Source organism: Pygocentrus nattereri, chromosome 16, assembly GCF_015220715.1.
Source record: "Pygocentrus nattereri isolate fPygNat1 chromosome 16, fPygNat1.pri, whole genome shotgun sequence".
Classification (NCBI taxonomy): Eukaryota; Metazoa; Chordata; class Actinopteri; order Characiformes; family Serrasalmidae; genus Pygocentrus; species Pygocentrus nattereri.
Genome location: NC_051226.1, coordinates 1994298 through 2008694, shown reverse-complemented (window position 1 = coordinate 2008694; position 14397 = coordinate 1994298). Strand labels below are relative to the sequence as shown.

The window sequence follows — 14397 nt, the reverse complement described above, 5'->3', positions numbered from 1 at the left end:
AAACTGCACTCGGTCATGTTCTTCATAACGTTCATATTCCATAAGCTCCATTCAGAAGCTGGGCGTCGTGTGAGGCTGTAGCTCTTCTCTCCAGTCTAATAGACGGTGACGTCATTTTAAACCCTTATAATAAAAGAAGCTGAACTCAGTTTGTTTTTCTACTGAAAGTCGACCCGTTTTTCCCCAAATCTGGGCTCTAAACTATAAACAGACGGCGTCTCTTCAGTGATCTGCTCTGGAAACATCACTTTTAGAGAACAACACAAAGAGCGGCGGAGATTTTGGACTTCAGCAGTAAATCGTGAGCGTGTAGTGAAATGTGGAGATCATAAAACACACGTTCTGTTCATTTGAGAAGCTTTTACAAAAAATAAATAAAATAAATAATTTACATTTATTTCATGCAGTTACTGAATAATTAACCTTACGATCTGGTGATTTAAATTCAGATGGAGAACCAAAATACACCCTGGAGAATAAGGAAAATCTTTCTGAATGTTGTTTTTTTCTGACCTTTTATTCTTAAGAGAAAAGTTGGGAGAAATTATTCTTTAAATAACTTCTTACGAAGTCTCAAGGAGTTGAAGAAGTTATGAAAGGTTGGTAAAAGACGCGTTCTTGTGAACGTCTTAGCGTTTGTCTTAGGAGTTTGTCTTCAAGTTTTTTCTTCATTTGAGTGGCTTTTACAAAAAAATAAAATTAAAATTTACGTTTAAAAACTTGCAGTTACTGAATAATTCGCCTTACGATTTGGCCATTTAAATTCAGATGGACAAACCAAAAAATACCCAGGAGAATAAGAGGTTAAAAGTCGCAATGGCTGTCCGGCGCTGTCCTGCCTCATCGCTCCGCCACAGGGGCATCCCGAAGCTCCATATCGCTGCTGTCAGAATAAAACCGTGTATCGCTGAAACGGTGACTTTCCAGGAGAAGGAAAAAACCTACTTTACTTTTAATGGAAGTCTAGGGAAGCAGATTTTTCCCAAGTAATTTTGAGGCATTTCTTTTGGTCCAGTCATGAAATTTACACACCATGTAAAGGCCGACAGGTATTTTGTAATTAGGTCAAAAACTGAAAACCGACAAAAAACGAGATGCGAGGTTTTGTTCCGACAGCAGCGACATACTGAGGAGCACATTGCACGTTGTTTGGTTCAGACTCCTTTGTCCTCCTGAGAGTTATTACAGAATATTGAGGGCCTCCTTCCAGTGAATCTCCCATATTACTGTATATATCCAGCATGTTTCAGCGGGCTTGTGTTGTGTTTGTGTATAATGATACATTAATATTAGGTGAAAATAAGGCCATTATTCCCTTCCTGCAGCTAACCGAATAACCATTCACTAACTTGTACAGATACCGGAATATCAAAATTACGTAGAATGAACATCCCTGGAAACAGCCGAGATCAACTGTGTCCCAGAAATCTGTATTTATCGGTAGTAGAACTTTGTTACGTGAGGACGAGCGGATAAAGCTTCAGCTCCTGCATGAGGCGGTGAAGCTTTAAACTACTTTGTCTGGAGGAGAGTATATCGTTGTCACGCTGAGATATTCAGATTTTATGACATAAAAACACTACAGCACTGTAAATAAATCACATTTAGTGCATTCTGATGCAAAAATCTCGGAATATCGTTTAGTATCATTGATTTGCATGAAGTTCAGCGTGTATTGGTCTTAATGTCTGTCTATTAACTTTAAACTAGTTCTGGTCTAATATATATGCACTTTGAAGTGCTTACCGGGTGTAAATGTATAAATTATTAAACTGTGGCTGCTGTACTTTTTACCCAAGATTTATACGTATTAAGGGCCATACACTGTAAAAGTGTCTCGTTAGATCTCCCTAAAATATCACTTCATGTGGTAACAAGCACTGAACATCGAGCTATTCAGCATAAATACATTTAATAGTATACAATAATAATATAAATATATAATAATATAAGTAATATAAAATAATAATATAAATAAATGCATTTTTTCAGTCATTTTAAGTTGAATAAATATTTAATTTACTACATGAAGTCATTTTTTTAAAAGCAAATCTGATGAGGCGTTTTTTACAGTGTGCGTAGCCTTGAATACGTTTTAATACAATCTTTATTCTACATGTCAAACATCAATTGAACCTAAAAAAATGACTTCATGTGGTAACAAGTAAATATTCAACCTAAATAAATACTTCAAATGAACTTCAAATTATTTCAGGCGATGTCGTTTTTTTGAGTTGAGTTCAGTTGCTTGTTATACATCAAGTAAGTTAGGCTGACCTGACAAAACACTTTACAACGTGTTATTAAAAACATTCGCACAGCCCTGGTCGAATGACGTGTTGCTGATTTTCTAACAGAGAAAAACACAAATACAGAAATTTTCCTGCTAAATTTAGTGCACAATTTCTATTTATTTACTGACAAACATATTGGGGGAAAAATGAAATATAAACCATGAAATGTGCCATAACTTTGCCCAGGCTGGGGTCATTTTTTTATGGCATTATTTATCTGTCAGTGTGTTAAGCTCAGAAAATAAACCGTAATTGTGAGTTAAAATGTGGAGAAGTAGAAGTTTGTCTGAGTAGAGGACGTCTTCACTTCCACTTACAAGATCGATACGACATGGAATTGACCAGGGGTGCACAAACTTCTGTCTATGACTGTATCTTAAGGGGGCAGTCGTGGGTTGGAGGTCAGGGAACCGGCCTCGTGACCGGAAGGTCACCGGTTCGATCCCCAGAGCCGACAGTCCATGACTGAGGTGTCCTTGAGCAGGACACCTAACCCCCAACTGCTCCCCGGGTGCTGTGGATAGGGCTGCCCACCGCTCCGGCCAAGTGTGCTCACTGCCCACTAGTGTGTGTGTTCACTAGTGTGTTTGTGGTGTTTCACTTCACTGATGGGGTAAATGCGGAGGTGGAATTTCCCCGATTGTGGGATCAAAGGTATCACTTATCTAAATCTATGGAGAGATTAGACGGTCAGTTTGGGTGCCTAGTATTGAAACACAGCCCAAATGGGTCAATGTCGTCTCCAGCGAGATGATTTTGCAGAATATTTGGTGATTATTTACACAAAACCATCCGCATCCAGTTCTGACCGAAGTGCATTCGGCCTGTTTTACAAAATGCGTCCAGTCCCTGAAGTTGCTTGTTGCCATAAATTTTCTTGAACTTTTTCTCGACTTATCGACTTGCTGTAGTAGCAACTTTACACATTTGAGAAGATTCAGAGTCGAGTTTAAACGAGATCTAATTCAAAAACAAGTAAAATTCCTGCTTTTATACCTGACGAATATTTGATCAAATGTGCCGTTGAGCAAAATCACAAGTCAAACATTAAAAACACATTGAAATAATGAAAACTGACTGGACAGAATGGTCAATACGGTCATTCACAATACAGAAAAGACAGTCGTTTTTCCTGCAGGTGAAAAAGCTCCTGTGGAACGCACAGAGTAAAAGTTAGAACAGAGGAATGTTTTCACTGCATGAGAAATAAAACAGCTGCTAAAGTTAAACATGTAATCAGAATCTAATCAAACAATAATGAGACCTTCACAACTCGTTAGATAAGACACTAATATATTATTTCCTGGTCAGTTTATTTGAAAGCGTGAGCTGGTCTCTGGCCAGATGTGTGTATATGAACGTGTGTATCATGGCTGACATTTCAAAACCTTTTATTTTTTTACACCTTTTTTAAAAAAAAACTACCCTTTATTCTACTTGAGGAATGGGCCAATATAAATAGACCAAAATCAGGTGAAAGGTTCTTCAGATTGATGGAAACTGTCCATGAAGGTGCCATAGATGGTTCTAGACGGAACCTTTTTGAAAACGGTTATTCTGTTGTTACAAGCTTGACATAGTAACGATAGAGGAACCCTATTGGGTTCTATACGGAATCATTTTCAAAAAGGTTCTACACAGAATCATCTATAGCGCATCCTCACTTTCCATTAATATGAAGAACGTTTCATGATGCAAAGTGCTGATTGTAAAATGTTCTTTAGTTCTTTATAGAACCATTTTCGTTACTCAAGAACCATCTTTTTAAAGAGGGTATCTATCTATCTATCTATCTATCTATCTATCTATCTATCTATCTATCTTCAAAACTAAATTGTTGTATGAACTTAAATTAATTAATTCACATATTTCCATGTAATCAAACTCAGCTGAGCCGTTCTATACATCAGCTCCACTGACCGTATAGCTGCACTCTGTAGTTCTACAGTTACAGACTGTAGTCCATCTGTTTCTCTGATACTCTGTTACCCTGTTCTTCAGTGGTCAGGACCCCCATGGACCCTCACAGAGCAGGTACTGTTTGGGTGGTGGGTCATTCTCAGCACTGCAGTAGCACTGATGTGGTGGTGGTGTGTTAGTGTGTGTTGCGCTGGACTGAGAATAGTCCACCAACCAAAAATATCCTGTGACCACTGATGAAGGACTAGAGGATGACCAACACAAACTGACTTTACATCTACAAGGTGGACCCACGAGGTAGGAGTGTCTAATAGAGTGGACAGTGAGTGGACACACTCCAGCAGCGCTATGAAGTATAAGGAAGGTGACTGTTACCTCAGCGTGAAGCTCATTTGCTCGTTTGTCCACTTTAGAGAACACAAGTAATTTAATTAGTGTCACCATTAAATTAGCCCTGTGGGTTAATTATTCACCGTTATGCAGATACGTGGTTTTGTTATGCCAGCGATGACACACATGTGTTTGAGTTTAATGGAGTGAATGTGGTCCCGGTTACTGTGAGAAAAGCTGCCAGCGCGCTGATCAAATAAACCCGGGAATCGGACAGTCTTCCCACTCCCTACTGACACTTTCGAGGCCACGCTCCATATCCCCTCCCGTCCAGGCTCGCTGTGATGAGCCCCGTGTACCTTGTTTGGATCCATCCTCAGTTTCTCGTTGTTGGCGGTGGCGGCTTTCTCCGCCGCTTTCTTCTGCCGCTGCGGCCCTCGACCGAAGAAGATGTAGTTGACCAGCGCGTACTCGAGCAAGGCCAGGAACACGAAGACGAAGCAGCCCATCAGGTACACGTCGATGGCCTTGACGTAGGGGATCTTGGGAAGGGTCTCTCGCAGGTGGGTGTTGATGGTGGTCATGGTGAGGACGGTGGTGATACCTTCAGTTAAACAGATTTGAAACAGTCACGATCACGAAATCTGATCATGGTCTTTTCGGTTCACTGCATAAAACAGTTCGATCACAAGCCTCCAAGGTTTCTCTCTCCAGCCGCTCTAACAAACGTCTACAGCTCCACAGAACCGTGGAGAGTCGAGCAAATGAAGGTTATTTCTTTCTTGAGAGTGAAAATAAAAGCAAATAAATACATAAATAATAAAAACACACCCATTCGGTCAAAATGTCAGATAATCTAAAAATGAACGATCATCTCTCAGCACTGCCCTCTAAACATGCCACAGTTAGAAGTTAGAAGTTGCCCTTTTTCAAATTAAGTTTTAATAAAAACATTAAATAAATCTAAACATAAATTACTTTAAGAAATAAAAAAAAATCTATAAAATATTAAAAAAATACAAAAAACAAACGAAAAACAAAGTACACTGCAATACGCGGCTCGTCAGATCTACTTAAACTAGTTTTATTAAAACAAAAACGACGTTCATTCACAGTATCTATTCACATTGAATAAAACTAGTTATATTTACTTTTTACCACAATTCCTTTAAAAATACGGTTTACATGATTTGCATATCATTGCATCCTTATTTTCGTTTACATCCTACACCGCGTCCAAACTTCTTTGGAAAGGACTTGTACAGAGTGTGTAAATTTCTCGATGAACAGGCCTAAAGAAAGGCAGTAAAATGATTGGGAAGTCTGGTTCCATTGACTTACATTCAAATTAAAGTCGGTTTTTTCTTCTCCTGTGAAGTCGCTATTTTGGAGATACGAGGTTTTGCTCCGACAACAGGAACATACAACGTCCTTCGACTGATCCTGGTTACACCTTAAAAGCCTAAACTGCTTGTGATACGAATCTTCCGACTAAACAAGGTTAACAGGTGTTGTCGAGGTTTCACGCCATCGCACCAACTCAAAGCCTTCGTGCTCGTGGTGTTTGAGCTGGATCAGTCGTTCTGATTGAGTCGGTCTTTTAATTAGCCACTCTAATGGTCAGACGCACTGTGATGCATACAGCAAATTTCTTTAAACGCTAATGACCACCCTTCGTTTGCGCATCTCCTGTATCCTAATGATTATCCTGGCTGTTCTCCTGCCATGGAAGATGAATCTGCTGTCTGTAGTGCTTTACCTGTTTTAATGAGTGAGAGGACGAAGGTTCAGGAAAAAAAAAAAAAAAACTGAATCCTCTGCCAAGGTCTGAACAAATAATGTCACATTGCCACCAGGGATGGTCATTTCTGGTGTCAGCCTGATGAATCTCATGGAGTTTGCTGCCAGGACGGAGACAGTAATGAGTCCAGGTGAGTTACAGAGCCGTGATCAGGACACAAATAGAGGAGAAAGACGTGAGCGGCGCTTCGCAGCCCTGAATGACAACGTTTAGGGATGTTATGGTATCAATAGAGCGGTCAGATCAGTGGACAGGCAGTTGCTGGGTTCAGGTCTTGTGACGTTTCCACATCCTGACCCAGACTTTTCGCCCTTTAGGATGAAGTAACTGTTATAAGGGTGGGAGATACAATGATAGTTTATTGTTGTAGTGATGAGCACATTGTGGACGCGGTCAGTACTTAAAGAGCATCGACCAAAGAAAATACAGTTGGGTCATTCTACACAAATGTCCACTCGTCTGTCTCTCCATAGGAGTCACTGGTGTGACCGATCCTCATCGGTGTTCCTCATAATAAAGGAAACAGCAGAGACGTTTTAATGAACGGCTGCTACAGAACATCAAACCACGCGCTGTCCATCAGGGAACGTCCACTAAAATATGGAATTTAATCCATTTGTGTTTCTGTTTTTTCACAGTGACCTCAGAATAAAGTCGGTCACACCAGTGACGTCAGCTAGAAGCTTCATATGAGATCATGAGCTGAATGAGAAGATCTCTGAGAACTGAGAGACAAAGTGGACTCACCATGAGCTTTTCTCCATAGATCCTCAGACAACAGGTCAGAGGAGGTCGAGTGACGTCATCGGCGTGACTTTTATTCCAAAATAAGAGTTTTTAGTTACGCGGTAACACCAGTGACACAACCCCTGGGGGACTTTCATTACATATTTAATATTTATTTGGCTTTTGTTTCTTTGTCATTTAATGTATATTTTCCATAGTCATGTAGAGATTATTGCAGTTAAAATGGCAGAAAAACGTGTTTTTTTTCTTCTAAATATGGCCTCAGCCTTCAGACACGACCGTGAGGATGAGCTCTTCTGTGCCGACTGGAGTTCTATATGATTGATTTAATACATTTGGGGCAGTCGTGGGCTGGAGGTCAGGGAACTGGCTCTGTGACCAGAAGGTCGCTGGTTCGATCCCCAGCATGATCCATGACTGAGGTGTCCTTGAGCAAGACACCTAACCCCCAACTGCTCCCCGGGCGCTGTGGATAGGGCTGCCCACCACTCTGGGCAAGTGTGCTCACTGCCCCCTAGTGTGCGTGTTCACTAGTGTGTATGTGGTGTTTCACTTCACGGATGGGTTAAATGTGGAGGTGAAATTTCCCCGTTTGTGGGATTAAAAAAGTATCACTAAACTTATATCTGTAAACGCTAGAGACACAGAAATGGACGTTTCTGTAGAACAACCCAATCAGTCCTTTACTGGATTTCGTGCAGTGAATAAAATGATATGTTATAGTTTTTGAAAGCAGATACGTGCCTACTCTCCTCCGTCGGTGCTGCCGCAGCGTCTCTGAGATGTATAAAGACTTGAGAGCACACGGAGCAGAAAAGGCCCTTCTGATGATGCGTCTCGAAGGCAGAACTTGTTTTGGGTGGATTTTTTGGGGCTGGGCTGTTTAAAATGCAGATGCTGGCTTGTTTGTATTTATAGCTCAGCAGCAGGGAATCCCAGTGGCTGTATAATGTATATGAGTAAAGCATGCTGGGTATTGTAGTTAAAGACGAATGAATATGTCTCTCATAGCAGTGAGGCTGATATGATGCTGCACTCCCGAATACAGTGACCGATAACATGAGAAAAAAAAAAAAACAAGCTAGTTTTAGGCCAGAATGGCCCGGTATTAAAAACCGACCAGACATGCAAGACTGACAATTACGTTAAACTGCTGCAGCAAATTCACATTTTCTGTCTCTAACACGACATGAATTTTGTGGAGAAAGACAAGAACTTCTTCCGAAGTTCTTACTTCTTTTTTTTTTTACTGTTTTTACAGTTTTTACTGTACTGAATGCTCTAATTTAGTTTTTCAAGCTTACTCTAGAGCACTTTGAACCCAGTGTTACTACCGAGTGTTAAAGTGCAGTTGGACTAGATCTGGATTAAAACCAAAATCAACCAAGGGAAGGGCCGGATTAGGCTTAAACGACAAATCCATCCGTTTCTCAACGTTTCAGAGGGTTCGGCGTGAAACGGTTCAGTCTTTACAGTGGTGGTGATGGGAACCAGGCGTCGCCATGACTACAACACAGATATAGACACTTTATTTACCATCCAGAACCACCAGAGAACCTACACGACTCTTCTGAGTTCATATGGAATGTTGATGATGGAAAACAGTGGAAAATCTGGAATAATGAGTTTTCTTTGGGGACTATTTTGCCGCACAGCGCCCTGCATGTCTCCCTCCACCATGAATGGAGCTGAAGTTCTCTAAACTCTCATAAAACAGCGTCTCAGTCATCAGGCAGTGAATTCAGAACCAGCTCATGTAGGAACTTTCTGTAGGAGCTTTTAGAGGGACGTCTGGTTCCCATCACCACCACTGTGAGGAGCTTTTAGAGGGACGTCTGGTTCCCATCACCACCACTGTGAACGGCTCTGACTCGGTAAGATTATCACACCAAACCGCTCTGAGTGACTCTGTTTACAGCTAAACTGTTCACCTATGCAGGAATGCTGAGAAGTCAGTCCTGTTTAATGGAGCTGATATCAATACATTAAAATTAGCCTTTATACTGATATTCCAGATCAGGACATCCCTAGTAAAACAATGTTTTTCTCCAATAATCTCTGGCTTCCAGGTTGGTGTGTAATCTGCATATGGGTCTGAAATGGGGGTGTTAGTGGGGGGGTGGGCGGGGCTTATAAATAGCACGTCAGCATTGCAGGGCACTCAAACAGCAGCTCTGCCTTAAACCACAATTCCTCTTCTTCTGCACAGCCGTCCTCCCAGAACCTGCCTGCCTGCTTATGTTTACAATACAATCCAAACCTAATCATCATAACCACTGTGGAAAACGTCACCCACCAATATCCACACACAACCCACGTTCATCATCTATTATTCCCATATCTCCCTCTTTTTTCCGCTTTTCATCAAAATCCCATGGCCTGCACACCAACTGCAAACCCTCCCCACCCCCCAGCAGATAAATGAATACAGGTCAGACTCCAATCAGACAGAGTGCTCTTTTTATACAGAGAGAGAGAGAGAGACAGAGAGAGAGAGAGAGAGAGAGAGACAGAGAGAGGGAGAGGGAGGGAGAGAGAGAGAGAGAGAGAGAGAGAGAGAGAGAGAGAGGGAGAGGGAGAGGGAGAGGGAGAGGGAGAGGGAGAGAGAGAGAGAGAGAGAGAGAGAGAGAGAGAGAGAGGGAGAGGGAGAGGGAGAGGGAGAGGGAGAGGGAGAGAGAGAGAGAGAGAAAGAGAGAGAGAGAGAGAGAGAGAAAGAGAGAGAGAGAGAGAGAGAGAGAGAGAGAGAGAGAGAGAGAGAGAGAGAGACAGAGACAGAGACAGAGACAGAGACAGAGAGAGGGAGAGGGAGAGGGAGGGAGAGAGAGAGAGAGAGAGAGAGAGAGAGAGAGAGGGAGAGGGAGAGAGGGAGAGAGAGAGAGAGAGAGAGAGAGAGAGAGAGAGAGAGAGAGAGAGAGAGAGAGAGAGAGAGGGAGAGGGAGAGAGGGAGAGAGAGAGAGAGAGAGAGAGAGAGAGAGAGAGAGAGAGAGAGAGACCTGGTGGGCCGGCCTTACATAATCAACTGTGAGATGGGGGGGCAGTTTTTCAGAAAATGAAAGGGAACAAAAGGAGCAGGGAAGGAAACGGAGGAGTGTGAAAAGAAAGATGTACACAAATCAGAGCATGAAGTTCCATTCATTCATTCATTCATTCATCCGTCAGTCTGCTCAGCTGGAGCTGCTGAAGTGCATTTGTGTGCTTTTGGCTTCATTCCCAGGACAAGCTTATAAAAATGAAGTAAGAATGTTCTCTCCAGTGATGTTCCTCAAATGAGCAACATCATCTCCGGGCAGTAAAAACAATAAACTGCCCGTTTTCATTTCAATACTAACTGCACGTTTAATTTTCCGACCATAAACGCCATTTAATAATATGTGGGAGAATATATATGTAACATTCCCTGCATGTCCAAATATTTGAAGAATGGAGCCTCTACTCTTCTGGGAAGGCTGTACACTAGATGTTGAACATTGCCGTGAGGATTTGATTGAGCATTATTGAGGTCAGGTACTGATGTTGCACAGAGCTCCATCACATGTTTGCGATCAACTTAAGCTTAAGATGTTCAACAGACTTTCAAAGCAACCCACAGCGTAGTGGAGGATCAGTTCATTCCGAAGGAGGTCAATGAAGCGTCATCACTTAAACTCTTCATAGAGGGTTTGATGGAGCTTCAGTCCTTCAACTCATCAAAAAAAGGGTGCCATGTAGCTTCCACTCATCTCAAAGGTGTTTGAGCTTCATGACTCCAACTCCTCTCCAAGGTGTTCAATAGACTTAAGTCAACAAAAAGGTGCTCACCAGAACTTCAACTTATCCCAAAGGTTTTAACTGTAACTCATTCTGAAGGTGTTCAGTGTAGCTCCAGCTATTCCATATTTTGTTGAGTGGAGCTCCACCATTCCAACTCATCTCAAACGTGTTTAGTGTAGCTTCAAATCATCCCAAAAGCATTCAATAAAGCCCCGTCTCTATGACCGTTCCCAAAGGCGTCAATGGATGGATCATCATAATCATGGAGCTTCATCTCTTCAACATTTCTGTAGAGGGTTTGAAGGAGCATTATCAATCCAACTCATCCCAAAAGTGTTCCATGTAGCTTCAGCTCATCTCAAAGGAGTTTACCAGAGCTTCACGACTCCGACTCATCCCAAAAGTGTTCAACAGACTTTCAGGTCAACGCAAATGTGTTCACTGGACCTTCAACCTATCCCAAAGGCTTTCAATATAGCTTTGACCCATCCCAAATGCGTTCACCAGAGCTTCAACTCATCCCAAAGTTTTCAATCTAACATTAACTCATTCCGAAGGTGTTCAGTGCCACTTCAACTCATCCCAAATTTGTTCAGTGGAGCTTCACCTCTCCAGTTCATCTCAATGATGTTTACTGTCACTACAACTAATCCCAAAGGTGCTCAACAGACCTCAGACTCATCTGAAGTATATTCAGTTGAACTTAATGACTTCAGGGACTGACTTCAAAAGCTCTTTAAATGCACAAATGCTCACCTGTGTCAGCCCTGAGCACATTAAACAGACAAATTCACCAATTACATGAAGTACCTGATACTTTTAGACGCATAGGTCTGTCTCCTAAACTCAAATTAAGCCTAAGCTTTAAGAATTCCCATTGATTTGCCATAGCCACTGTAATTTAGGCTTAGTCAAAGTCCAGAAGACTGGCCCACTGTCTGTAAGCCACCTAACCTATAATTAAGACCTTTTTTAAGACGGTTTCAATCACAGTGACACCTACCTAAAGCGACTCTTGCAGCAGAGGCATCGTAATTGATCCAGAAGGAGACCCAGGACAGGATGGTGATCAGTATGGAGGGCATGTAGGTTTGCAAGATGAAGTAGCCGATGTTCCTCTTCAGTTTAAAGCTGAGGGAAAGCCGAGGGTAAGCGCCTGACAGAGAGCGAGAGAGACAGAGCATGTGGGTCAGAGTTCAGAGAAACACAGTGAGGTGTAATGATGTATTTAAAACCAGCGCTTCTCTGGGAATCTATGAATCAAAGCTCTGAAGCTTTATTATTACCTGTATATGCTACGTACACACTGGCCAGCCACTTCGTTAAGCCTTTGTATCAACACTTTGTCCATTTTGCATTGGTACGAGTGGATCAGACACCACAACACTGCTGCTGGACTGAGAACCCAAAACAGAGTCCTGTGGGCGGCGTCCTGTGGGCAGCGTCCTGTGACCACTGATGAAGGACTAGAGGACGACCAACACAAACTGTGCAGCAGCAGATGAGCTGTCGTCTCTGACTTTACATCTACAAGGTGGACCGACAAGGTAGGAGTGTCTAATAGAGTGGACAGTGAGTGGACACAGTGTTAAAAACTCCAGCAGTGCTCCTGCGTCTGATCCACTCGCACCAGCACAACACACCACCACGTCAGTGTTACTGCAGTGCTGAGAATGATCCACCACCCAAACAGTACCTGCTCTGTGAGGGTCCATGGGGGTCCTGACCACTGAAGAACAGGGTAACAGAGTATCAGAGAAACAGATGGACTACAGTCTGTAACTGTAGAACTACAGAGTGCAGCTATACAGTAAGTGGAGCTGATAAAGTGGACAGTGAGCGTAGAAACGAGGAGGTGGGCTTAATGAAGTGGTTGATTAGTGTCTAAAGTTTTCTGAACATATTTCTGAGGAGCTACATAACATAATCCAGCGCACAAGGAAGGAAGACGAAGGAAAATAGGTGAGAAAAAAAGTTTTCAAAATATTTATTTATATACATTTATTTAAGAATACAAAGAAAATGTGACTCCTAACAACCACCTGGAAGAGCTGATCGACCCCAAAACTGCCCCCATCAGATAAACAGCACTGAAAGCTTTGATCTCTGAGATAGAGGAGAAGATCAAGCTGCTTCAGATCTGAAAACATCCACAGGTGCTTCTGTCCATCCTTCCACTGTGAGAAGAGCACACAGCGCTGTGGGTCTGAAAGGACGTGTAGCTGATCCAGAAGAACCTCACTGAGAAAAGGAGACGGACACACCAAACAAAGAAGCTGGACGATGGACTGACCACCCCAGAGTCCAGACCTCAGCACCACTGAATGGGTTTGATTTCAGAAAATCATCAACCAGCTTCTCAGACTGAGCTTTGGAGGCGTGTCTGCAGGTTCTCTGAGGAGCTGAAAGTGAGGCTCCTGTAAAGACTGGAAGCTGGAATGAAGGTGAAGAGGGACTCACTGAACAGCTGACACACACACACACACACACACACACACACACTTTCTAAGCCACTTCTCCCTCAGGGTCACGGGGGGTGCTGGAGCCTATCCCAGCGGTCATCGGGCGGAAGGCAGGACACACCCTGGACAGGTGGCCAGTCCATCGCAGGGGCTGATATTAGATTAGTCTAATCTAATGTTTTAATCCGCACTAAAATTGAGGTTTTGACTGACAACTGAATAAATGAAAGAGTGTTTGCCAACTTCTACCCAGTAATGTTTGAGTTTACAGTGAAAATGTTCTTAAGAAAAAACTTGAAGGCTCTTAAGACGAACGCTAAGAAGTTCACAAGAACGCGTCTTTTACCAACCTTTCATAACTTCTTCAACTCCTTGAGACTTCTTAAGAAGTTATTTAAAGAATAATTTCTCCCAACTTTTCTCTTAAGAATAAAAGGTCAGAAAAAAAACAACATTCAGAAAGATTTTCCTGATTCTCCAGGGTGTATTTTGGTTCTCCATCCAAATTTAAATCACCAGATCGTAAGGCGAATTATTCAGTAACTGCATGAAATAAATGTAAATTATTTATTTATTTGTTTATTTTGTAAAAGCTCCTCTCAAATGAACAGAACATATGTTTTATGATCTGCACATTTCACTACACGCTCACGATTCACTGCTGAAGGCCAAAAATCTGCGCCGCTCTTTGTGTTGTTCTCTAAAAGTGATGTTTCCAGAGCAGATCACTGAAGAGACGCCGTCTGTTTATAGTTTAGAGCCCAGATTTGGGGAAAAACGGCTCGACTTTCAGTAGAAAAACAAACTGAGTTCAGCTTCTTTTATTATAAGGGTTTAAAATGACGTCACCATCTATTAGACTGGAGAGAAGAGCTACAGCCTCACACGACGCCCAGCTTCTGAATGGAGCTTATGGAATAGGAACGTTATGGAGAACATGATGAAGTGCGGTTTGGAACCACCGGTGGTCCCGAGGAGATTAAAAAGTTTAAAACACCTTTGTGAATCTGGCTTCTGATCTTGGAAAGTTCTCAAACAGTTTGTACAGCCTTCCTGTTCTTGCTGTACCAAGTAAGTGGCACTTACTGACACT

General features: G+C 42.2%; 1 protein-coding gene across 2 annotated transcripts in view; it reads right to left on the bottom strand.

The window, feature by feature from the left end:
• The window catches only part of LOC108413784 (gamma-aminobutyric acid receptor subunit beta-2), a 175372-nt gene that overhangs the window by 17379 nt on the left and 143596 nt on the right, over positions 1–14397 (bottom strand). For both annotated transcript variants that reach the window (XM_017686446.2, XM_017686447.2), the window contains exons 7-8: positions 11846–11998; positions 4904–5148 (exon numbers count right to left, since the gene is read on the bottom strand). In XM_017686446.2, the coding sequence (XP_017541935.1) occupies positions 4904–5148; positions 11846–11998 (398 nt within the window). The remainder of the gene's footprint in view (positions 1–4903; positions 5149–11845; positions 11999–14397) is intronic.